The sequence below is a fragment of the Scyliorhinus canicula genome, chromosome 8 (genome assembly GCF_902713615.1).
Source record: "Scyliorhinus canicula chromosome 8, sScyCan1.1, whole genome shotgun sequence".
Lineage (NCBI taxonomy): Eukaryota > Metazoa > Chordata > Chondrichthyes > Carcharhiniformes > Scyliorhinidae > Scyliorhinus > Scyliorhinus canicula.
Genome location: NC_052153.1, coordinates 159095781 through 159113160, shown reverse-complemented (window position 1 = coordinate 159113160; position 17380 = coordinate 159095781). Strand labels below are relative to the sequence as shown.

The following is a 17380-nucleotide window of genomic DNA, read 5'->3' as shown; positions in this document are numbered from 1 at the left end:
ACTAGGGATGGCCAACAAATGCTGACCTAGCCAGCGACATCCACATGCCCGAAACTAGTCAAGAGTAGCCAGTCGGTTGGCGCTCACCGCCTTTCAGGCTCTGCACCTTCCCACCGCCTTTCAGGCTCTGCACCTTCCCACCGCCTTTCAGGCTCTGCATCTTCTCACCGCCTTCAAGCCCTGCACCTTCCCACCGCCTTCAAGCCCTGCACCTTCCCACCGCCTTCAAGCCCTGCACCTTCCCACCGCCTTCAGACTCTACATCCTCCCACCACCTTCAGACTCTATATCCTCCCACCGCCTTCAGACTCTGCACCTTCGCACCGTGCGCGCTCACCATTCCTTCAGCCAATCATCAGAGGCGGGAGCAGCGATTGGCTGGGCCGTGCGTTCACATCACGAGGGAGCCTGTGGGGGAGGGGGCGTTTCCATGGTAGCAGCTGCATCATGTGACCTCGGCGTCAGCTGACCTTCCACCTCCTGCCTCTCCTGTCACACTTCCGGTGCTGTGGAAGTGGGGGACCAGCCGGCTGGCGGGCGAGGAGTGAAAAAAAATCACAATCGTAAATAAAATAAACGTTTCAACACTGGGCAAGGGGAGGAGAGACCTTGGTGAATTATGGCGAGTAACAGCTTGTCCTACAATGATCAGGGTGACCGGGCCCTGGGAAGTGAATCCACCGAGTTGGGCCAAGAAGCCACGGCTATGACTTCAGGCGGAGGCTTCCGGCTCTTCAGCGCAGACTATAAGAAGTAAGTTCAAGAGTCACTTTGTGACGGGTTGCTCCCGAGGTTCCTTGCTCCCGACCGCAAACACTGCTTCAGTTTTCATCATCCTTCATTCCAGTATTAATAAAGAGCCCCAGTTTCCGTGGGAAGAGTTTGGCCAACTTTGCTGGACTCAAAGAATGTCCGAACTCTCTGCCCGCGATCAGGGCCGTTCCTCAGACAAATAATGGGCGACTGAGCATTTCATTGCGCGAAGACAGCACCTGCTCTATTACAACTAATACTTTACCAATTGTTTTAGATCGAAGTCCTGTAAACCTCTCTGAGAGTGATGTGTCCTGAGTCTTCACTGGTTCTCCGAATGAGTGCTCACCTAGTGCCAGTCCTCCACCTTCTACCTCGTAACCCTGCACATTCCTTTCTTCAGATAACAGTGTATGTCCCTTTTAAATGTCTCCATTCAAACTTCCTGTATCACAATTTGAAGAAGCACATTCCAGATCCTAACCATTTGCTGTGTGAAAGTTTTTCATGTTACGGTTACTTTGCCAATTACCTCAAATCCGTGCCTGCTGATTCTTGATCCTTTCACCAATGGGAACAGTTTTCCCCCATCTACTCTGTCCTGAACCCTCATAATTTTGAATGTTTCTTTCCAATCTTCTCTTTAAGGGAAAGCCGTCCTGACTTCTCCGATCAAATCTAGCAGAAGTTCCTTATCACTGGAACCATTTTTGTGAATCTTTTCTACACTCTCTCCAATGCCTTTGCATCTTTCCTAAAGTGCATTACCCAGAACTGGGTGCAGCACCCCAGTTGATGCTGAGCCAGAGTTTTCTTCACGTTCAACATGACCTCTTTGCTCTTGCACTCAATTTTCCAATTTATAAAGCTTCGGATAGTGTGTGCTTTATTAACACACTTGCAACCTGACCTGCCACCTTCTATGACGTATGCACCCAGATCCCTTTGCTCCTGCACCCCCTTTAGAATTGTACCGTTTCTATTGTTGCTCTGTGTTCTTCCTATAAAAATTAATCACTTCGTACTTCTCCATATTAAACTTCATCTGTCACTTTTGGCCCATTCATCAATATGCAAATGTATTTTAAAAGTTTTACATTATCCTCTTTGAAGTTCACAATGCTCCCAAGTTTTGTATCATCTGCGTATTTTAAAATTGTGTTTAGATAACCATAGGTGTATATTAGGTCCTATCAGGAAGAGCAAGGGAATTGCACTTAAAACCTTCCTCCAAGCTGAAAAACAGAATTAGCCACTGCTCTGTTTCTGATCACTCAACCAATTGCAAATCCGTGTTGCTACAGCCCCTTTTATTCAAGGAGCTATAACTTTGCTCACAAGTCTCCGCTGTATCAAATGCCTTTTAGAAGTCCATGTACACCGCGCTGAGGACCCGGGTTCGATCCCGGCACATGGTCAGTGGCCGAGTGGAGTTTGCACATTCTCCCCCTGTCTGCGTGGACCCAAAGATGTGCAGGCTAGGTGGATTGGCTACACTAAATTGCCCCTTAATTGGGGGAAAAAAGAATTGGGTACTCTAAATTTATGTTTTTAATAGTCCATGAACACTGCATCAACTGCATTTCCTTCATCAGTCCTCTGTTACTACTTCAAGAAAATTTAGCAAGTTAGTTAAATGTGGATTTCCTTTAACAAATCAGTGCTGGCCTTAATTGACCTGCATTTACCCAGGTGGCTGCTATCTTTGACTTGACTTATTGGTGATGGGGAAACTTCTGGAAACAAAGTTAAGCTGAAGTCCTGTAATTGCTGGTCTTATTTTGACACCCTATTTTTGAATATTTGCAATTCACCACTCCTCTGACACCACCCCTAACTCTTAAGGAAGACTGAAATATCGTGGACAGTGCCTCCACAATTCCCACCTCACTTCCTCAGTATTCCCTGATGTATCCTGGATGTTGGACAGTACGGTGGCAAAGTGTTTAGTATTGCTTCCACACAGCAACCAGGGACCTGGGTTCGATTCCTGCCTTAACTGAGTGGAGTTTGCACTTTCTTCCCATGTCTGCATGGGTTTCCTCTCGGTGCTCCGGTTTCCTCTCAGTGCAGAAGATGTGCAGGTTAGGTGGATTGGACTTGCTAAATTATCCCTTTGTCCAAAAGGTTAGGTGGGGTTATGGCGATAAGCAGGGAGGTGTGGGCCTAGGTAGGGTGTCGGGGCAGACCCAATGGGCTGAATTACCTCCTGCACTATAGAGATTCTACTGATTCTATCTCATCTGGCTCTGGAACCGTCTCAACTTTAGCTGCATTCCACATCGGCACTCCTGTTTGTTGCAGGGTATGTCAGTATAATATCTTGGACCTATGCTTTGAAAATGGGTACTAAGCTTTTAATGGTTCCCTTTAGTGCATTTGAACAGCATTCTATTTTTCCAGCACTCTTAAGGAATGAAACTACTGCTCCCTCCCACCACCTCTCAGAAAGGGTTAGAGGGTTTCTTTTTGTTCCAGAAAAAGGTCACTGTTACTGCAAGTGGTGCATATTGATTTTAATTAGGTGAGATATTTACTTTGCAAAATCACTTCGTAATACAAAATTCAAAATCTAATTTTGGCAACATCACTGCCTTCATTCGTAGAATAGAATCATAGAATTTGCAGTGCAGAAGGAGTCCATTCTCTTTTTGTTTAGAATCTCTGTTGTCGCAAGTAGGCTTACATTAACACAGTAATGAAGTTACTGTGAAAAACCCCTAATCGTCACATTCCGCCGCCTGTTCAGGTACATGCAGAATGTCCAATTCACCTAACAGCACGTATTTCAGGACTTGTGGGAGGAAACCGGAGCACTCGGAGGAAGCCCACGCAGACACAGGATGAACGTGCAAACTCTGCACAGACAGTGACCCAAGCCGGGAATCGAACCTGGGACCCTGGCGCTGTGAAGCAACAATGCTAACCGCTGTCCTACCATGCTGGCCCTGCTACCGTGCGGCCCATCGAGCCTCACTGGCCCTTGGAAAGAGAATGAAGCCCACACCTCCACCCTATCCCAGTAACCCCACCTAACCTCTTTAGACACTAAGGGCAATTTAGCATGGCCAATCCACCTAACCTGCACATCTTTGGACAGTGGGAGGAAACCGGAGGAAACCCACGCAGACACTGGGAGAACGTGCAGACTCCGCACAGACAGTGATCCAAGCCAGGAATCGAACTTGTGATCCTGGAGCTGTGAAGCGACAGTGTTTAACCATTGTGCTGTCGTTCCGCCCATTCATACACATTTGGATTTGTTTATTATCACGTGTACCGAGGTACAGTGAAAAGTATTTTTTCTCTGAGCAGCTCAAACAGATCATTTAGTACATTGAAAGAAAAGGAGATACATAATAGGGCAACACAAGGTACACAATGTAAATACATAGGCACATGTTACATTGTTGAAATTCTTCACTCTGTAAAGTAACTTGATCATCTTGGAGCAAATCTTTTTAAAGACAGATCACATTTTTCAACATTTATCCCTTCTGCTCTTTATCTATGTTTAACCATTGACTAATATGACATTGAAACTTTGACTTGGGAGGAAAAAATTTGAAACCCAAACCAAATGGATCAAAATTACTGCTACTGTCAATATAAGAACCACGGGTGAATCTAAAGCAACAGCTTGAAAATGGCATAATGAATTTACTTTAATACCTAAAAAGACACAACGTTGATATAATCCATAGATTTCCTGCTGTGCATCAAGTCTGCACCAACCCTCTGAAAGAGCATTCTATCTAGGTCCACTCCCCTGCCCTATGCCCGTAACCCCGCACATTGATCATGGACAATCCGCCTAACCTCCACGTTTTAGGACTTTGGGACGAAACTGGAGCACCCTGAGGAAACGCATACAGAACATGTAAACTCCACACAGGCATTCATCCCTGGGTTATGCCAGTGAGATATTAGGGTTTTTTATAGACTTGTGGTCAAATGGCCAATTAGTGAAGAACAAATAGCATGCAAACCATAAAACCAATACAGTGGAGCACAGTAGGAGGAGATCATGTTCTTTTTTTTTTAAAATACAATTTTTATTGCAATTTTTTTACAGAAAATATAAAACATAACGACAAACAATGAAATGCAACAAAATAACCCATAATAGCTGTACCACCCCCAGACCGTATCGACGCATGTATCCCATCCCCCACCCCCCCAACCCCAATGAACAACAAAGGAACTTAAAAATAAATTTAAATTAAATAAACAAACATAGTCATCGTCCGCCCCCCCCCCACCTTTTCCCTCCCCCTTCTCTCCCCCCCCCCCCACCTTTTCCCTCCCCCTTCCCCCCCGGGTTGCTGCTGCTACTGTCCCCGTACCCTATCGTTGAGCCAGAAAGTCGAGAAAAGGTTGCCACCGCCTAAAGAACCCTTGTACCGACCCTCTCAGGGCGAATTTGACCTTCTCTAGCTTAATGAAACCCGCCATGTCATTGATCCAGGTCTCCACGCTTGGGGGCCTCACATCCTTCCATTGTAGCAAGATCCTTCGCCGGGCTACTAGGGACGCAAAGGCCAGCACACCGGCCTCTTTCGCCTCCTGCACTCCCGGCTCCACCCCAACCCCAAAAATTGCGAGTCCCATCCTGGCTTGACCCTGGATCCCACCACCCTCGACACTGTCCTCGCCACCCCCTTCCAGAATTCCTCCAGCGCCGGGCATGCCCAGAACCTATGGGCATGGTTCGCTGGACTCCCCGAGCACCTGACACACCTATCTTCACCCCCAAAGAACCTACTCATCCTCGTCCCAGTCATGTGGGCCCCGTGCAGCACCTTGAATTGGATGAGGCTAAGCCGCGCACACGAGGGGGAAGAATTAACCCTCTCCAGGGCATCAGCCCATGTCCCGTCTTCGATCTGTTCCCCCAGTTCCCCCTCCCACTTAGCTTTCAGCTCCTCTACTGACGCCTCCTCCGCCTCCTGCATAAGAGGAGATTATGTTCAAGTACATGTTCTGGTCAGACTTTACTTTGAGCATGATATGTACTTCTGATCATGATTTATGGCTGACATTCAGGCTATTGGAGCAGAGCACACTGGAATCATAAGACTCATAAAGGGTTCTCCAATACTAAAGGTAAGACTGGAGAAAATGGACTTTCAAGTAAGAGTGCTCCACCAGTAACCATGTAATGAAAAGTTATACCTGAGACACTATTTCAAGCATAACACTGATGGACCAAGAGCACACAAGGTCCAAGTCATTAAAAAGCCATCTTAGAACTGAGTCCAGAAAGGTGTTAATGTGGCACAATTACAATGTGCAGCTGACTTTGCAAGCTTTTAAATGTTTTGTTCAGAACAGTTAGGCAATTGAATTTTTTTGGAATTAACTCGAGCCTTTTTCATCCATATGTCTTGTGAAGTTTTTATTTTCCAATGGTTGGTTATGGAGGTAACACTGCCCTGGATCGAACTTGGAGTAAAGCAAAATGCTCCATTGTTTCTGGCCCAGGAACATTTCACAATTCTCTCCTTTTTTCCACCCCACGCTCCCCTGCCCCTTTCAAAACCTATGGAGCAATAAGGGATATCTAATGCGAACTATGGCCTAAAAATAATAGGTTTAGACCATTACAATAATTGTCAAATGGATGAACTAGTGCTTCGGTAGGGCACCACTTTTTTTCCACTGTGCGATTCTATATTGCTTTCATGTGCATTATATAATTTTGTGACATCTCCTAACTACTTGCCTGCTCCAGATGACTTATAGTGGATGTTGTTTAGGTTTCCTTGTTAGATATTTGGGTAGTTGTTTTGCTAGAAAGTAGTGGAGAGTGACGGGTGTCTTTTCAACAATTGCCACACTCCAGCAGACCTGTGCACACTTCGGGGCTGATTTAACACACTGGGCTAAATCACTGGCTTTTAAAGCAGACCAAAGCAGGCCAGCAGCACGGTTCAATTCCCGTACCAGCCTCCCCGAACAGGTGCCGGAATGTGGCGACTAGGGGCTTTTCACAGTAACTACATTGAAGCCTACTCGTGACAATAAGCAATTTTCATTTCATTTTCAACTGCTTGGTTCAAATAAAAGCAACTTTAATCATGTCTTTGCCAAGTTGCTAATGACTTGCTGGTGTTTCATCATATTTTTTGTGATGTGCCACTTGGGCATGTTGTTGTGGCCCAAGAAAATTGATGAGGTTCCAGCTGTGACAGATGAATGAAGTGACTTTTTAGGAATGGATTAGCGATAATTTTGAACTCTTGTCAATCAGTGACAACTTGCAGAAATATTTGCCTTGGTTCTGGTCAATTGTGCTTGTAAGGATTAGCACTTTTTGGGGACAAATAAAAGCAAGAAGCTTTTTAAATCTTGTCCACTATCCATATACGTGGCTGAACAAATGCCAAGACCCTTGTGTGAATGTTTATTAAAAGTTCTTTTATAGTAAGAAGTTAAATAACAATTCATGGCAGGATAGTGGGCTGACACGTGGTCTGCTTTCAGTTGGTGTGTCAATGATGCAGTGGTACTACTTTCTACTTTGGGAGTTCACAGTTTAGCTGCTCTGCTAGAGGAATGGCATGAAGAAATTCACGCTTGAGTGCCACATTGCACTTTTTTTTTTGAAAATGTATTTTATTACCAACATGTATCAAACAAGTTACAACATATAAACACCCCAGGAATATTGATTCCCGGCAATCAACTGTACAATATGTACATATATTCCCATCCCCGCGACAAAGTTCCTCAAACACCGTCACAAACATCCCCCACCTTTTCTCAAACTCCTCTGCAGAGCCGCATAACTCACATTTTATCTTCTCCAGCCGCAGGAAGACGTACAGGTCAGCCAACCAAACCACTACCCCTGGTGGCGAAGGCGATGCCACCCGCCACACCAGTAAAATTCGCCGCCGTGCAATCAGAGAGATGAAGGCCATGACATTGGCCTTCCTCCTCTCCATCAGTACCAGCTTCTCTGAAACCCCAAATATTGCCACCAAAGGTCTGAGTCCACCTCCTCCCCTACTAACCTGGCCAAGACCTCGAACATTCCCACCCAGAATCTTCCCAATTTTTCGCAACCACAAAACATGTGCATATCATTCACTGGCCCCCACCCACACCTCTCGCACTCATCTGCTACCGCCTGAAAGAACCCGCTCATTCTCGCCCTGTGCACCACCTTAAACTATATCAGGCTCATCCTTACACAGGAGGAGGACCTGTTTACCCTGCCTCACTCCATACTCCCCAATTGATTTCCCTCCCTATTTCTCCTTGATCACCACCCGCTTGCCTCCCTGCCCCCCCAGCCACTTGTATATATCCCCAATAATAATGAAGCAGGTTCGGCAACACCAACCCCCAGCCTCCCTCTGCCTCTGTAGCAGGGTCCTCCCACCCTGGGCACCTTCCCCACCCATACAAAGTCCAAATGATAATAATCGCTTATTGTCACAAGTAGGCTTCAAGTAACTTTGAAAAGCCCCTAGTTGCCACATTCTGGCGCATGTTCGGGGAGGCCGGTACGGGAATTGAACCCGCGCTGCTGGCCTTGTTCTGCATTACAAGCCAGCTGTTTAGTCCACTGTGCTGATCGTGTCCAATTTCCAAAGAAAGGTCTTTGGTATAATGATCGAGAGAACCTGAAAAATAAATAAGAACCTCGGCAGAATATTAATTTTTACCACTTGGACCCTCCCCGCCAATGTCAACTGCAGTGTATCCCACCTCTTAAGACCCTCCCTGGCTTCCTCCACCAGTTTCGTTAAGTTTTCACTTATTGAGCCCCTTCCATTCCCTCACTACTTGATCCCCAAATCCCTAAACCTATCCCTTGCTACCATAAATGGCAGCCCCCCCTAAATTTGCCCACCGTCCCAGCTCATTCACCGGGAAAACCTCACTTTTTCCTACATTCAGTTCCTACCCTGAGAACCTTCCAAACTTCCCAGCAGGCCTATAATCCTTCCATACGCTCCAGCGGATCTGAAACATATAGCAACAGGTCATCGGCATAGAGCGACACCCGATGCTCCCTCTGTTCCCTCAGAATCCCTGAGAGCCATTAAGAATGGCTCGATGGCCAGCGCAACAGTAACGGCGACATTCTTCCGGGTCCTTCCCCTTTTCGGAATTAGCGTGATTACTGCCTGCGTCATCCTCTCCTCCAGCGCGTCATTAAACTCCCCCAGCAGATGTGGTGCCAGCTCCATCGCAATTCCTTATAAAATTCCGCAGGGTACCATCTGGCCTGTGGCCTTCCCTGACTTCATACCCTTGATACTATCCAGCACCTCCCTCAGACCCAGGGGCTCTTCTAACGCCTACCTCTTTGCTTCCTCCAACTGGGGAAATTCCAACTCGTCCAGAAACCACCCATGTCCCCCTCCTAGCCCCCCAGGTCTGCCTCGTACAGTCCCTGGTAGTACTCCCTAAACACCTCGTTTATCTTCCCCAGCTCTGACACTGCATCCCCAGTCCGTATCTGCAATATTTCCCTGGACGCGGCCTGCCTCCGCAGCTGGTGCGCCAGAATGTGGCTCACCTTCTCCCATACTCATTTTGCACCCCTCCTGCCCTACGCAGTTGCCCTACCAACCTGCCTGTGTCAACCTGTCAAACTGCCCCAGCAACTTTTTCCATTTTGGGCACTCCAATACTCCCTGTCCACATCCACTATCTTGCTCACAAGATGGTCCTGTTCCTCCCTCCTTTCCCTATCCGCAAGAGCCTTAAACAAATAATTCCCCCCCGGACCACTGCCTTTAGTGCTTGCCAAAAAATGGCCGGCGACACCTCCCCTTTCTGATTCAACTCCTTAATCGTCGTCCACACCTTATCACAAAAACCTCCATCCGCCATCAACCCCAAATCAAACCTCCACCCCTGCCTCTGCTCTCATAGAACATACAGTGCAGAAGGAGGCCATTCGGCCCATCGAGTCTGCACCAACCCACTTAGGCCTCACTTCCACCCTATCCCCGTAACCCAATTACCCTGCCTAACCTTTTTGGACTCATGGCCAATCCACCATTACCTGCACATCTTTGGACTGCGGGAGGAATCTGAAGCACCCGGAGGAAACCCACGCAGACATGGGGAGAATGTGCAGATTCCGCCACAGGCAGTTACCCAGCGGAGAATCAAACCTGGGACCCTGGCGCTGTGAAGCCACAGTGCTATCCACTTGTGCTACCGTGCTGCATAAACCAAAATCGTCCCGATCCTAACTGAATCTCCAGCCAGTAGGGCGCATGGTCCGAGACAACTATCCCCGCATACCCTGTGTTGCTCGTTCTGGTGAGTGTGCTTTACACTCAATTGGCTCTGTTATATTGCCTTGCTCTCGAGTCGCCAGGTATCTTTATGATACCACCACGAGGTTCAAGTTTCAAGTGCTGATCAATAACTCGGTGCACCAATTAGTAAGGTTCAAATCAAAACACGTTTGTTATAGACACAGTTAATCGCTACTCATGCATAAACACTACAAAACTAGACTATCTCTACCACCTACATGCCAATACTTATCTTTGGAAAAGAACCCACTGAGGTCAGGGAACAATGGCCTCTTGTTCAATCCTGGGGCTTGCGGGCTTCCAACTGGTAGGATCTAAGGGTCAGGAGCGCCTCATCTCGTAGTGTGCGTTGACGGACACTTACTTGTCGGTGTAGCTGTTAGCTAGGCCTCTCCTTCTCACGGTCAAGAGTTCTTCCAAGCTGCTAAGATGTTCTGCTGGGAGGGCCGGCTAAGAGAGTGAATTGAACTTGGGACCTGTCTTTGTAGGCCCCAGGGGCTTCGCGCCCTTTTGGGCGGACCCGTTCCTGAACTCCAATCGATTGGATCATGTACCAATGATCAGTTTGATTCCCCAATACTGGGGCTGTTCCCTGATCGCTGGGCGTTTCCTTGGGGCTCGTTAGCCTCTTTTGTCTTGGACTCCTGCTGGCGCCGAGGAGTCTGACTTGTTTTTGACCGTTCTCGATTGTTACCATTGTGCCCGGGAATCGCTCATTAATATTCAGATTGCTGGTTTCAATGCTGTCTGCTTTCTGCGAGGTCGAATATACAGGAAAACTTTGCAAACTGCTTGTTTTCGAATGCTGTCCATTTTCCCCTGCGTTCTTTGCGAATCTCCATTTTAAACTAGGGAAGTGGCCAACCCAGGTGGCTACACCTGCCCCCTCCATCCCAACCAAAATCTCCCGACTCACTCCAAACAGATTGCACTTGAACACTGATTAAAGATGCATTGGTAGTGGCTTCATGTTCTCGCAGCTTTGCATGCAGCTTCTTGGAATGTAAATATGGAAAGGGAAGAGGCTATTAGACCTGTAAAGGCCCTCGTCCTTTTATGGAGAAATCTACAATCTATGCTGTTGTGAATTCTACTCCACTTAAAAGATTTGTGCTTCTGAAGGTTGCAATAGAATATTCTATGTCACAGCTTTACAATTCATTCCTGGTCTTTGTTACCATCTAATTATGTCCAGTTGAACTTTAAGTTTGTTCATAAGTTTAAGTCTCAATGTTAAAGTGCACGGAAAATGAAAACAGAATATGCTGCAAACCGTATGGTATTTGTTTTACATCGAAGAGAAGTTTATAATATTTTGAGTGTGTGACCCTTCAGAAATATTAAAGGATTGGAGCCGAACTCTCTTCAGACGATGACACAGCTGTTCATTTTCATTTTAAGTGAACAACTATTGGGGTTTCACTTTGAGAGTCTTTTTGCCATAGCCACTCCATAGTTGGAGTGCCATATTTAATCTTTATTTACAAGTGAGACTGTTCATAAACAGTTGACAACTGCACATATCTGTCTCTTGGCACTTTCAATTCCAGCATCACGTTTTTTTATGTCTTTTGTCTATTGAGACAAGTTCAGATGCGCAAGTAATTGTCACAACTCGGGAGTGCTAAGTTTTCAGCATGTGCTTTTCATTACAAATTAATTCTTCTTTAAAGGCAAAGGACAGAAATGCATTTTGAGATTTAGCCCCAGAACGCCCCACGGTAGGATGGTGGTTAGCATCAATGCTTCACAGCTCCAGGGTCCCAGGTTCGATTCCCGGCTGGGTCACTGTCTGTGTGGAGTCTGCACGTCCTCCCCGTGTGTGCGTGGGTTTCCTCCGGGTGCTCCGGTTTCCTCCCACAGTCCAAAGATGTGCGGGTTAGGTGGATTGGCCATGCTGAATTGCCCGTAGTGTAAGGTTAATGGGGGGATTGTTGGGTTACGGGTATATGGGTTACGTGGGTTTAAGTAGGGTGATCATTGCTCGGCACAACATCGAGGGCCGAAGGGCCTGTTCTGTGCTGTACTGTTCTATGTTCTATGATCCACTGCAATTCGCATGCTGCCGCATTTGGTCTGCAGCAGACACCATCTCCCTGACACGACACTCAACCCTAGAGCATATCGATAACAAGGACTCCTACATCAGACTCCTATTTATTGACCACAGCTCCGTCTTCAACACCATAATCCCAGCCAAGCTCACATCAAAGCTCCAAAACCTAGGACTTGGCTCCTCACTCTGCAACTGGATCCTCGACCTTTTGACCCACAGACCACAATCAGTAAGAATAAACAACACCTCCTCCACAATAGTCCTCAATACCGGGACCCCACAAGGCTGCGTACTTAGCCCCTACTATACTCCCTGTACCCACACGGTTACGTGGCAAATTTGGTTCCAACTCCATCCACAAGTTTGCTGACGACACGACCATAGTGGGCCGGATCTTGAACAATGACGAGTCCGAATACAGGAGGGAGATAGAGAACCTAGTGGAGTGTGTAACGACAACAATCTCTCCCTCAATGCCAGCAAAACTAAAGAGTTGGTCATTGACTTTAGGAAGCAAGTACTGTACACACCCGGTCAGCATCAACGGGGCTGAGGTGGAGATGGTTACAGCTTCAAATTCCTAGGGGTGAGCATCACCAAAATTCTCTCTGAGTCCACCCCACGTTGAGGCTATCATCAAGAAGCACAAAAGAGCTTATACTCCTTTGGAAGATAAGGAAATTTGCATGTCCACGTTAACTCTTACCAACTTTTACAGATGCATCATAGAAGCATCCTATCTGGCTGCATCACAGCCTGGTATGGCAACTGCTTGGCACGAGACCGCGCGAAAGAAGAACTTCAGAGAGTCGTGAACACTGCCCAGTCCATCACACAAACCTGCCTCCCATCCATTGAGTCCATCTACTCCTCCCGCTGCCTGGGGAAAGCGGGCAGCATAATCAAGGATCCCTCCCACCCGGCTTATTCATTCTTCCAACTTCTTCCATCGGGCAGGGGTTACAAAAGTCTGAGAACATGCACAAACAGATTCAAAAACAGCTTCTTCCCTGCTGTTACCAGACTCCTAAACGACCTTCTTATGGACTGACCTGATTAATACTACACTCCTGTATGCTTCACACCCGATGCAGGTGTCAATGTATTTACATTGTGTACCTTGTGGTTGCCCTATTATGTATTTTCTTTTTATTTTATTTTATTTTCATGTACTTAATGATCTTTTGAGCAGCTCGCAAAAAAATACTTTCACTGTTCCTCGGTACACGTGACAATAAACAAATCAAATCAAATTATGAAATGGTGATAGAGAGCTTTTCATTCTCCAGTGTTCCTTAAGAATGACGTTTCATCATGTACACACTGTTACGATCGCACAACAAGATTCATGCTTTAAGACTTTAACACCCTAAAATTAACAAAGACTAAACATTAGTATTTTAATAAGCTGTAAATAGTAAAAGGAAGAGTAGAACCAATTATAATAATCGCTTATTGTCACAAGTAGGCTTCAGTGAAGTTACTGTGAAAAACGCCCCTAGTCACCACATTCCGACACCTGTTCGGGGAGGCCGGTACAGGAATTGAACCTGCGCTGCTGGTCTTGTTCTGCATTACAAGCCAGCTGGTTTAGCCCACCTGATGCTACCGAGGCCATGATGAAAGATGGGTAATTTAGACATTAGAAGGATTTAAAATGATGAGTGTGCTGGATAGGTTGTCTGTACCTTAAAGTGGACAAGGCTTTAAAACCAGATGGAGATTAATCAAGGGTACTCAGGGAAGTGAGAGAGTAAATTGCGGAGGCAGTGACCATAATCTTTGAGTCGTTCTTGGACTGGTGGATTGAAGAATTACAAGGTTCACACTGTTGTTCAAAAGAGGGTGTAAAGTAAGGCTCCGCAGCTGCAGGCCAGTCTATTCCAACTTCAGTTGTGGGAAACTTATAGAAACAGTAAACTTTGAGAAAAATACAGGTCAGCGGGGACAAAATGTGGGTTAAGAAAAAGCCAGCATGGATATCTTAAGGGAAGATTGTGTTTTTAAAAAAAAACTCCAACAGGTTCGTTAGAGGTAACAGAGGGGTAATGGTAACATTTTGATATTTGTGCCGCACAACAGACTTGTGGGCAAAGTTATAGCTCATAGAATAAAAGGGACAATAGCACACAGATATGCAATCGGATCGGTTTAATGGATGGTTCTCAGGCTGGAGGAAAGTTCATAATGAAGTTCCACAGGGGCAAGTTTGAGCTCATTGCTTTTCATGATATATAGTTAATGCTCCAGATCTTGGTGTAAAGGGCACAATTTTAAATTGTGGATGATGCAAAAATGGAAGCTTTGTGAACTGTGAGGAGGATAGTGTCGAACACCTAAGGGACTTAGACAGGTGGTGGAATGGCTGACAAGTGACAAATGAAGTTTGATGCGGAGAGGTGATTCGAGAAGAGCATGGATAGACGATATAAAATAAGTGTACAATTCTAAAGGGAGAGCAGGAGTAGAGGGACCTGGATGTAGATGTGCATAAATCATTGAAGGTGTCAAGAAGGTGTCTCGTTTATTGTTTTGAGTTTGCACCTCGCATGTGAACACTTGCCTCTGAGCCAGGCGGTCAAGACTTAAAGCTCCAATCCAGAGAAATGGACAACATGGTTTCAACACATATGACATTCAAGAAGACAATTAGGAAGCAAATAAAAGTGGAGGGGTAGCACTGTTAATCAAGGATGGTATTTGTGCAATAGTTGGAGATGACCAGGGGTTTGGGTGATGAGAAATAGTAAGGGAAAGAAGTCAATCGTGGGAGTGGTCCACAGGCCCCCTAATGGTAATTACAGTGCAAGATGAAGTATGTAAGAAAAAATATTGGGTGCTTGTGATAAAGGGATGGCAATAATCATGTGATTTAATCTACATCTAAACTGGAAAATCAGATTGGCAGTAGCAGCTTGGATTAGTTCAAAGAATGCTTTCTTTAGATCAGCACGTTCTAGAAGCAACCATGGAGCAGGTTATATTAGACATAGTATTGTGCAATATGATAGGGTTATTAAAAGCCCCCATTGGGAGCAGCGACCATAATATGATTGAATTTTACATCCAGTTTGAAAGGAAGAAGAGTGGATTTAATACTAGTATTTTAAACTTGAATCAGCACAACTATGTGGAAATGAACACTGAACCAGCTGAAGTGAATTGGGATACTAGGCTAGATCAATAGTGAAGCAGTGGCAGACATTTAAGGGGATATGTCAGAATGCTCATAAGTACATTCCTACGATAAAGAAAAATTCTAAAGAGAGGATCAACCATCCATGGTTAACTGAAGAAGTTGGGGAAAGTGTCAAACTTCAGGAAAATGTATACATAACTGCGCAAAGATGAGTGGCCAGAATATAAAGAATAGTGAAGAATGACTAAAAGGTTAATCAGGAAAGAAATTGCAATTTTAGTGGAAGTTGGCTAGAATTGTAAAAACAGATGGCAAGAGTTTTGACAGCTATTTAAAAAGGAAGAGAGTACTCGTTCAGATATTTGTAGGTTCGCAATTTTGTGAAACAGATCTTGCCGTCTGGAGAGAGTTCTTTCGTTCGCAGGGCCGGAGGAAGGGAGCATTTCAGACATCTAAGGACTGATTTTGTCAGAGGGCTCCCTATTGGTGGAGGGGTTTAAGGCCAAGTGGGCAGAGGAGTTGGGGCCAGTGTTGGATGAGAAGGTGTGGAGTGAGGCCCTGCGGAGGGTAAACTCCGTGTCCGTGTTTGCGAGGTTTGGCTACGTGGTGTGTGGGGATCACCTGACTAGGTCCAGGGGTGGCACCACAAGTAGCCTTCACCTCGCTGATTGTCCAGCGAGTACCGATGAGGTGGAGGTCTGTTTCTCTGCCCAGTGCCTCAGTGTGGCTCGGAGATCTGATGGAGTTCCAATACCTCGTGAAAGTTGGGCACTGAGGGGAGAAATTGAGTGGTTTCACTGAAGATCGAGTCATTTTTCAAAGTGTTGGTCACCGTTAGTTGCTAAAGGGGGTGGTGGGGAGGTCGGAGGAGGGATTAGGTATTTTGGGAGGGTGACGCTAGGGTCTTGGGGGGGGGGGGGGGTGTTGGGTTGAAGTGGGGGGCTTTTACTTGGATTGGTTGTGTTTTGTTTTTGTATTATGTATAAAATGAAAAAAGCTGAATGAAACATTTTTCTTTTTATAAGAAAAAGGAAAGAGGGTCGGTAAAGTGAGAGTGGTCCTCTAGAGAGTGAGAATGGGGAGCTAATGGTAGATAAGAAGGAAATTACAGATGAAATTAACAAATAGTTTACTTCTGTCTTCACTGTAGAAGATACAAAATACATTCCAGTAATAATTGTTAATCAGGAGAATGGAAGGAAGAGAGGAACTTGCTGTCACTAGAGAAGTAATACTGAGCAAACTGATGGTGTTGCAGGCTGACAAGTCTCCCGGTCCTGATGGACTTCACTCCAGGGTCTTAAAAGAGGTGGCTAATGAATTAGTACTTGTGTTGGTGTTAGTTTCCAAAATTCCCTAGGTTCTGGAACAGTTCCATCAGACTGGAAAGTAGCAAATATAGCCAAGGCAGAAAACAAGAAACTCTAGGTCAGTTAGATTGACATCTGATATGGGAAGGTGTTAGAATTGATCATTAAGAGGGTTATATGTGAGCACTAGAAGAGGAGGAGGGGGACGGACGGGGGGACTGGGGAAACTGTGTGTGCAAGCCATGTTGGCTGGGTATGGTTGTTGGTTGGGCGGGTGTTATTTGCTGTCTTATGTTTGCATTTGAAATTGTTGTGAAAAATGCCTTAATAAAATGTTTTTCCAAAAAAAGAAGCTTAAGGTTATTGGGAATCGTCAGCATGATTTAAGGGGAGATCATGTTTAACCAATTAATTAGAGCTTTTGAGGGGAGTGACATGCTGTGGATAAAGGGGAGCCTGTAGATGTACCATACTTTGATTTCTCGAAAGCATTTGATAAGGTGCCAGCCACATCAAAGTTGATTGTGGAACATAAAAACCTCTTTCTGTAGGGGGTAACATATCAGGTTGGATAGAAGATTAGCTGACAATATGCATAAAAGGGCCCTTGTTTGGCAGGATAAGTGGAGTCCTCCAGGGTTCTGTGCTGGGCCTTCCACTTCTCCAATTTATATCAATAACTTAGATGAAGGCAGCGAAGGCATTTGCAGACAGCACAAAATAAGTATGAAAATATGTTGTGAAGGAGACATGAATATGGATAGGTTGAGGTGAGTGGCAGAAATGTGTGGCAGATGGATTCCTGTGAGGTATTCACTTTAGCAGGAAGAGT

General features: G+C 45.7%; 1 protein-coding gene across 3 annotated transcripts in view; it reads left to right on the top strand.

Annotated features, from left to right (window-relative positions):
• The first annotated feature begins 473 nt into the window (after positions 1 to 473).
• Positions 474 to 17380, top strand: part of ap3b1a (adaptor related protein complex 3 subunit beta 1a) — a 358394-nt gene continuing 341487 nt past the window's right edge. For 2 of the 3 annotated variants that reach the window (XR_005461652.1, XM_038805548.1), the window contains exon 1: positions 474 to 753. Coding sequence is in view for 2 of the 3 variants with exons in the window: in XM_038805548.1 (XP_038661476.1) it covers positions 620 to 753 (134 nt within the window). In the remaining variant the exon portion in view is untranslated. The remainder of the gene's footprint in view (positions 754 to 17380) is intronic. The other variant, XM_038805547.1, reaches the window with a different exon arrangement.